This window comes from Musa acuminata, chromosome BXJ2-6 (genome assembly GCF_036884655.1).
Source record: "Musa acuminata AAA Group cultivar baxijiao chromosome BXJ2-6, Cavendish_Baxijiao_AAA, whole genome shotgun sequence".
NCBI classification, from domain to species: Eukaryota; Viridiplantae; Streptophyta; class Magnoliopsida; order Zingiberales; family Musaceae; genus Musa; species Musa acuminata.
Window position 1 is genome coordinate 33,936,306 of NC_088343.1, and position 9,367 is coordinate 33,945,672.

Below are 9,367 nucleotides of genomic sequence, written 5' to 3' on the forward strand. Positions count from 1 at the left end.
CAGATGAAATCAATATTTATGATCTGTTTCTAATAATTCGTATAAGATGAGCTTACGATTCGCAGTCAACATTTTGACCTCTGCCTACTAGGTGTTATTGCAAAGAAACATTGACATAATTGTTTGGAGTTGATTTTATATATATATATATATATATATATATATATATATATATATATATATATATATATATATATATATATTCTGTCATCGTTAGTTCATCATATTTTTTCAAATTTTAAAAATTTTATTTTCAATAATTCTATATATGATTATAAAAAATAAAACTATAACTATATTTGTTTTCTTTTTCTATTTCTTCCAAGTAACCTAGAAAGGATTATGTTTTTTTTTTTCTACAAATTTGGACTTTTCTCTTTATCATGCTCACGAGGATGACTTATAGGGTTCATATGAGGCTGGTCTAAAAGGTTGGTAAAGTATGAGGTGTTTCTCTCGTACTAACATTTAGATTCTTATATGCATGATTAAAGTAGGATATTTATTAGCTTGTACTTTGATTCTCATGATATTTTCTTGATTAATCCCAAGTGAGTCATACTTTATTGGTTAAGTATAAGAACATCAAATAATAATAAGAAAATTAATACAATTCAATTCAATTATTAAAGCTGAGTAGTGCATCATATATATTTTTTGATTCTCATGATATTTTCTTGATTAATCCTAAGTGAGTTATACTCTATTTGTTAAGTATAAGAATATCAAATAATAATAAGAAAATTAATACAATTCAATTATTAAAGCTGAGTAGTGCATCTTCCTATATGGTAATCTTTAATATGATTGATTCATCCTTCCTTATTGTAATTAATTTCACTATATCGCCTGCTGCTGATTAACTATAAACGGACCTTTGTCATCACAAGGATTCGGAGGTCGTCCGTGCCTTGAGATGGGCACACGATCACGATGATGCCATTAAGATCTGTGCAGGTCCCCCGTGATGGCGGGAATGTTGGCCCGCCCACTTCTGTGGCATTACCCGCCGCCACCTATTTTAATGCCACGGCTTTCACGGCATGTCTTCGCCTCCACCTTCCCATCTTAACTCTTTTTCTTATTAATAGTACAAATAAAAATCATTATTTCTTAATTTAATAACTTCGTCACATACTCTTTAACTATGGAGAAGGATAACAAAAGGTCACCCTGACATCGCATTTCCACGCACCCACCCAGCCACCCACCTACCCGCTATCACGTTAGAGCTTGATGGAAAGAGGGAGAAACGTCAAAGAGCGATACCGCAGGCTTCCCTGCCTTGTGAAGTCAAAGACATAGGGGGCCCAATCAATGGGTCCCACCTGGGCTGGACCTGGCAGGCCAACGCCACCACCCCCACCGACGTGTCGGTGTGGGCCGAGGCTCACGTGACCCTCGCCGGCTCGTCTGTCAACGGCCTTCCTCGCCGAGCCACCTGGCTCGGACAGCCGTTTATGACACCAGACCACACCACGGTAGGTAATATAATAAAAGAAAGAAGAAGACAAGTGAAATAATCATTAAAAGAAAGAACGCGATCCTTCACGTCTATACTGCACAAACGAGGCGAGAGGGTCCATTGCCTCCATCATCTCACACGATCGCTCATCAGACAACAAAGAAAAGGAAGAAGACGAAGAAGAAGAACAAGAGCTAAAGAAGCCATTCACGCCCCCCCCCCTCTCTCTCTCTCTCTCTCTCTGCAGTTCCGCCATTAAAGCGCTCACGCCCTCCCACACGAGAAAGCAATCACCCAACCAAGAAAAGCTGTAGCTCCCCTCCCCGCACCTTTCACGCACACCCACATCCCATCACCCCCCCCCTAACTCTTTATTAGCTCCCCCTTCTTCTCTACTTCAGGAACTCAAACAAGGAAAGCAGAGGGCGATGACGACGACGATGGAGTGCCACTGCTTACTGAGACCTCGCCGCCTCTTGTTGGTCTCATTGTGGTCGATGGTGTTGGCGTCGGCGGGCGTGGTGGGGATTCTTGACCCGGTGGACTTCCTGGCGCTGCAGGCGATCCGGAAGGGCCTCGAGGACATGCCCGGGTCGAGCTTCTTCGCGGCATGGGACTTCACCGCCGACCCCTGCACCTTTTCCGGGGTCTTATGCGACGGGGACCGCGTGGTGGCGCTAGCTCTGGGCGACCCCCGCGCGGGCTCCCCGGGTCTCCAGGGCCGCCTCGATCCCGCCCTCGGCCGCCTCTCCGCCCTCGCCGAGCTCTCCCTCGTCCCCGGCCGCGTCACGGGCCCCGTTCCCGACGCCCTCGCCCGCTGCTCCGATCTCCGCTTCCTCGCCCTCAGCAAGAACCTCCTCTCCGGGCCCATTCCTCCCACCCTCGGCGCCCTCACCCACCTCCGCACCCTCGACCTTAGCTACAACCAGCTCACCGGCCCCGTCCCCACGGCCTTCGCCGCCGCTCCTGCCCTCTCCAACCTCATCCTCTGCCACAACCAGCTCTCCGGGCCCCTCCCGCCCTTCCCGGACTCCTCCAGCGCCCTCCTCCGCCTCGACCTTAAGCACAACCAGCTCTCGGGCCCCGTGCCGCCTCTGCCGCCGTCCCTACAGTACCTCGCCCTCGGCTCCAACGCGCTCACCGGCGCCGTGGACGCCGTCCTCCCCTGCCTCACCCGCCTCAACTTCCTCGACCTCAGCTCCAACCAGCTCCAGGGCCCCATCCCCGGGAGCGTGTTCGCGCTCCCGCTCGCGAAGCTCCAGCTGCAGCGGAACGCCTTCTCCGGGCCGGTGGCGCCCGATGGGGACGTGATCATCCCGGTGGTGGACCTGAGCTACAACCGGCTGTGGGGGCGCCTGCCGCCGCAGCTGGCCGCAGTGGGGCGGCTCTACCTTAACAACAACCGGTTCACCGGTGAGGTGCCCAGCCGGCTGGTGCAGGGGCTCACCAACGGGATGCAGCTGCTCTACCTCCAGCACAACTTCCTCACCGGGCTCGAGATCGGCCCTGCGGCGGCGGCCACCATCCCGGTGGGGGCGTCGCTGTGCCTGCAGTACAACTGCATGGCACCGCCCTTCGACGCACCTTGTCCGCTCAAGGCCGGCAATCAGAGGATGCGCCCCGTCGACCAGTGTCCCGACTGGAGAGGCTAATGGCTTTCGCCGCCGCCGCCGCCGCCCGAGAAGGAGACGAAGTAGAAAAGAAGTCCTTTTTGTGTAAACGTTGACAACATTCTTTGATTAGTTTTGTGAGTTAAGGTTTAGGTTGAAGTACTAATGATGCAATGTAGACTGTCAGTTGAGCTCAATTCTTTGGATTGAAACCTCAATCACCAACTTATGTTGAGGCTCCAAATCACAAATCAACTCTTGGTAAGTAGGAAATGCATCAAGCGAAGAATATATATATATATATATATATATATATATATATATATATATATATATATATATATATATATATATATATATATATATATCAATAAAATGAATTGACTTTGATATGACCAATTGAATTTTGAATAATATCAATTGTTTTGATAATTAATTAAACAAGTCTAATAAGATCATATCTTCACACACTCTCTGTGCAATTCATTTGTATATCTTAAATACATAGAATTTATTGAAACAAGATTCCTGACCAATCTCTCTCTTTCTAAGCCTCTTAACGAGTTAAAGAAGAAATGGTCTAAAAGAAGAAAAAAAAAAAGGAAAGAATGAGAGTTTCCTTTCTTTTATATATATATATGAACAAGGATGAACCCAATCCACTGTGGGTAGAAACTACTATACACAAAATTGCATGCTTTAATTGAATCTATCCTCGATTGAAGACATTGCAAAGTTTGACATGCTTCTTAGATGTAAAGAGAGGAAGAAAGGAGGAGAAATTTAAGGTAAAGTGCATCAAGAATTTGCAAGGGTACTTTCACTTGAGATGGTTCTGCCTCCACTGAACAAGGATTGACCAAGAACATAACAAATGTGCTTTCATTGCTGAGCATGAGTTGAAAGGGAGTAGTTATGATGGGCATGCACATCTATTTACTTTTCAATCAGTGGATGTCAGCACTGTGGCAGTGGATTCTGCACATTCATTGTATACATCCTGTATCTTAAGCATTCTTGCAGAATAGTAATAAGAATGATCAGAATTGACCCACAAAACACATAACAAAATGTGCTTTCACTGCTGAAATGAGTTGACAGACAGTGATTCTTATGATGGACATGTACATCTTTTTACTTCTCAATCAATAAAATGTCAGCACAAAGTGGCACTAGATTCTGCACACCCATTATATCATTCTGTTTACCAGTTGGCTCATCCTTAGTCATATCTTAAGCACTCTTGTAGAATATAGTAATAATATTAGCAAGGAAAAAAAGCTCCTCATCATAAGAAAAAACTCATGTTGTTAAAAGATAGCTGCCTTGATTGCCAGCTTAATCTGCTGCCAAGGGTTGAAACCTGAATGACATGTTCTGCAGTGCCTGATGACAAACTTATTTATTTGCTAAATCATGGGTATGTCTCAGTTTATGCTGTTCATCTCATGATGCCCACACACCATATTAGGCTCATTGCAGGAGCCTGATCCATGTTCAAACCTAGTAAAAAATTCATCTGTTAAAAGATAGCAGCCTTGATTGCCTGCTTAAACCGCTGCCAGGGGTTCAAACCTAAATGGCATGTTCTGCAGTGTCAGGATGACAAACTTGTTTGTTTGCTAAATGATGAGTATGTATCAGTTTATGCTGTTCATCTCATGATGCCAACATGACATATTAGTTTCACTGCAGGAGCCCGATCCATATTCAGCATGACTAAAGATTGCTAGGAATTTGATTTGTTGGTTAATTGATCATATTTTCTTGGGTATATCTATTTGTAATAGCTATCTTCAGTTTATGTTCCCACATTAAAAAAAAAAAAAAAGGATGTATCCGAATTGGTTTTGTCTATGTCTTGCAACACCCTTGTATGTCCATCCGCAATGGGTCAGTTTCTCCAAAACCTCTTATGGTCTCTTAACGACTTACAAAAGAAAAGACAGGTTAGAGAAAACGTTTAACTCAAGATACACAAACACTTGATAACTAATGCAAATTACAAACATAGACTTCGCAAGCTCTGAACGGTCACATGGGCTCCAAGATGATTTACCACATACCAAAGTCTACGCTAGCGCCCAGATGACACTGCTGCGGAACAACGCAGCGAACCATACCCCAAAGGCCCATCCATCTATATACCACCCAGGTAGTTCCTACGTGTTGTACTGACTAACACTCTGCACCATTCTATGAAGCTAGAAAACCCCCAAAATGACAGTCTGGATGGCATATTTCTAGGCAGTTTTGCCTCTACGTGATGACTGCAGATAACTTACGTTTACAAGCCTGAAACGACCACCAAAGCCAACTAAAATGAAACTGTCAAGCAAACTGCCAACCCTCTACATGCTGTGAAAAGCATGAACAAAACCGAAAGACACGGACATCAAACACCTCGTTTACAGCTTTATCCGTAACATTCTCCCCCACTTATTCCTTCGACGTCCTCGTCGAAGCCTTTGTGGACGCTGTATCTCCTCGCCTTTCCTGAATCTTCAATCTTTTGCTCCAACTGCAAAGTGCCTCTTGGCTCCCAACTGCACTCTGCCGCTGTTGTTGAGTAGTCGAACATTGATCCGCCATGCTATTTCAACTCGCCAATGACTGACTCTAGTGTGGGGTCGATCGAGTTGTGCTAATCCTTGTTGGTTCTTGCGAATCCTTCAAATGAAAGAAAAGACCTTTCTTGTTATGTACCCATCTCTTAAACGTCTTATGTTGCTTGAACTGGGTAGATGTCTGTTGGAGCTTAAAGAACATCGCATTGTAGACTTTGAAGGTTTTGGGGTCTTTCCTCCATAAAATTTGCCCATCGATTCCTCTTTCACTTAATTGTCGCCTCTAAGTAGGTTTGCATCACTCACTTTTGATTAACAATCTGTTGGTAAATGAAGCGAAAAGTCTACTCTCGATAGCATCGATCACCATTGGTGAGGATTTGACCACTATTGTCTTCCACTAAGTTTCTTCGAATGGTCTTTAAACTTATGCAAAGCTCCTCTACTTAATAAATAAGAGAATTGTGATACTCAATTTTGCCCATTTTCTTAAGAGTTGAGAAGGCAATGTTACTTCGCGCACCTCCTCGAGGATTATACTCCACGCATCAAGCTGGTTACTAGCCTTCACCTACTCTTTACTCACACTCCCGAAGCACTCGAAGTGTTTGCACTCATTGTGTTGAGTTAGCTACTACGATTCACCTTCTCACTATCATCGAACTTCTAGAATGCAAGAAGTTTTATCAGAAAAGAGCAAAATTTTGCCCTAACTTGGAGCAAGTCTCCACTAGTTTTGATCGCCTCTGGGATTGAACCGTCTTCTCCATCATTTCTACTGCCTAATCCTCCGAGTAGAAAAAGTACAACACAGCATACTGCCTACTTCGTTACTTGGTCGAGCATTGCTGCATCGACTCGAAGCCCTCCACCTTTGTCTATCTTGATGAGAAGTCTGTTGACACCAATCTTACGAAGTTTCCTATCCTCTACCCTTCAACTTTGTTTCGATACTTGGAGTTTACCTCTATATTCTCCACCTTCTCGACCCCTTTCACAACCAAGCACTCTCCCTCCATGAAAGCAAGGGATTGATGATTTCACATAACTCTCGCCTCAATGGTACCATAGCGCTACCATGCCCATGACCCTACTATCTGCTGCCTCGCATCTACATCCCTTTCTTCGCGATCGGTAGATCCGCCTCTACGACACTGTGACACTCCTCCAAGTCCACCTTTATTATAACCGATGCTTGGATTTGGTAGCTGAGTCCCTCTGGACTCGTTGCTTCCTCGCTCCTTTTAACCACTTGCTTCAACACCACTATGTCTTACGAGCAATTCCCCTTGGTCGATGGAAAGACAGACTACAACTCTCATGCATAGCCTCCGTCATCATGTTGCAGGGCTCGCGCTGATTCTGTTCTCCTTAGCTTTCTTGGTAGCAATGTTCGCTTACTCGGCTTTATCCTCTAACTTATCGGGCTCTCTTATGTGAATATAAGTTCTAAAGTAATCCAACTCTCCAACCGCTCTGATCATACCTCTGTATAATCAAGCCCTACCCATGAGACTCAATAGTACTTGCACTCGAATTTCTCTCTCGATGGTGCATAGCCCCTATATGCTGATGACCAAGGCTTTCCTTCGATACAACATTCGATGCACGCATGGAAGACCCGCTTGTGCGGTACTATGACATTCACTCCTTAAATCCATAGCCCTTCTTGCCTTCGTATTGTTCACCATAATAAAGCTCCCAATAGCTCCTGATTATACCTCTATATGATCCAATCCCTCGTAGGACATCTCCTACTTATGTCATATTGCCTCGAAATGTTCCACCACGATTCGTTTTACTATGTTGCCACCTGGTGATATCTCCATTGTATTCTGATCTTTATGGGATGAACTCGGACTGCGATCTCTCCATGTGTGGCCTCTGCCAGCACATTACATGGCCTCCGCCACCTTGGATTATGTTCGCTCCTTTAGCAATTGAACTTTGTCCACCCGCTCTTGGGTCACACCCGGACGAAGCACAACTCTAGGACAGTTCGTCGCCTAGAAACTCCCGAAGGCCACCGATTTCGCTGAAGTTGGTGTGTCATTGTCTGGATTCTAGGCCTCTACCTCCCCTAGCACAATCTCCACTATGCACCGCTTCCTTTGTAGCAACTCGAATGGCAGCACTGCGACATATTCTTCAAGAGTACCTACCTTCGCATCCTCTTGCCCTGTGCTAAGACCTTCTGACCCTAAATTCGCCTTCGCAAGTCGAATTGCCTTAATTCCTCCGTCAAATGCTTTTCCGAGATAAGGTGTATGTGTCTCGAAGCTCCCTTCGTCTTTAGCACCATACAAGATAAGTTTGCTTTATCAGAATGAGGGACTCATGGAACAACATGATCCCGCTCTTACCTCTGTAAGAGTTCATGTCTTGACCTCTGTCTAGGGAAAGCTTCGTGCCTTCGCTCTATGTTCCATCTTTTATGTCGACTTCCTTCATGCGGCTTGGGCACTTCACCAAGTTCACCCAAGTTGCTCCATCCCTCGGTTTGCATTGAGTTGATAGTGACCCTTATGCCCACCATTCCATGGGTCAACTCTCCGTTGAGTCCGATTTCCACACCGGCTCCAAGAGTGCCTTCATCTGGTGTTGCCTTGGGTTGCTCTCCCACTTGATCTCGCAATGCATCCACCAATGGATTACCTCATATGAGATTAAGCGACGACTCCTCGTTGCTCACTCGATTCGTTGAGCTTTGTGAAATTATTATCTTAAGGTACCATTTCTCAACATGTACAATCCGTTGTATATGATTCTCCCTCTTTAATATCTATCTCGTTGGAACAACTTTCCTCTTCGTATCCTTCCCTCTAAAAGTTTCGGAGACCATCATCTCCTTGGACTAATCCGCCTTGCTAAACAAACTATGCATTGTTCTACCCTCACAAACGCACTTGCTCGATTGTGACTCTTCGCCAATATAGCCCCCATTTCACCTCTCACGGCCTAACAACATGTTGAACTTATTGTACACTTCAACCTCCTACGGACATATCCTTCTCATGCTAAAGAGAAAGTTTTAATGCTCCATAGCGACGAGTTTCAGTCGCCTTGGGATAGCCACAAATAGTTTGTCCCCGCATACAAGCGCCCTTGCATGAGTACTGAATTTTTCGAGTTAGCAATTCTTCTCACCTCTGTGAGCTTTACACAACTCTTTCGGTCGCTGAGCAACCCATCTTACCTTGCACGGTCTCATCCTTTGCCAAGCACCCCTCTTGCCTTAAGCACCGTCAAGTTTGGTTGCCAACGTCAAGTCGTAGCTCAAACTCAGCCATCCCAACCTTTGTGCACTACGCATTCTTCCCAGCTCGTTTGTCCTCGTGGTGCCTCTCACGCGAAGGGTTGGACATTCCTCTGAATGCCAATCTCGGAGGTCCGCTCCTCTGAGCGACTCCTTTCCCTACACCTCAACACCTGTTTTCCCTAAACAGTCGTGAATGCTGGCTACCCTCAACGCAACCCCGTTAGGTCCCCTACGTTTGCATGTCAAGTGTTTCTAGGTGTGCTTGTCCAACTCTAATACCACATGTCATAGACTTAGCTGGTTTTACTTAAGTCGTGCAGCACCCTTGCATATTCGTCCACAAAGGATCTCCCTAAAACCTCTTATGGTCCCTTAATGACCTACAAAAGAGAAGATGAGTTAAAGAAAGCGTTTGACTCGGGATCCATAAGCGGTCGTTTCAATAAATACTTGATAGCCAATACAA

The 9,367-nt window shown here is 45.3% G+C and overlaps 1 protein-coding gene across 1 annotated transcript; it reads left to right on the forward strand.

Moving 5' to 3' along the window:
* The first annotated feature begins 1,605 nt into the window (after nt 1-1,605).
* Nucleotides 1,606-3,272, forward strand: LOC103988907 (leucine-rich repeat receptor-like kinase protein THICK TASSEL DWARF1). The gene has a single exon (XM_009407587.3). The coding sequence runs from the start codon at nt 1,894-1,896 to the stop codon at nt 3,115-3,117; it is 1,224 nt and encodes a 407-aa protein (XP_009405862.2). The 5' UTR covers nt 1,606-1,893; the 3' UTR covers nt 3,118-3,272.
* The last annotated feature ends 6,095 nt before the right edge of the window (nt 3,273-9,367 follow it).

Coding starts and splice junctions, on each gene's coding strand:
- LOC103988907 (XM_009407587.3), top strand. CDS start 1,894: ATGACGACGACGATGGAGTGCCACTGCTTACTGAGACCTCGCCGCCTC.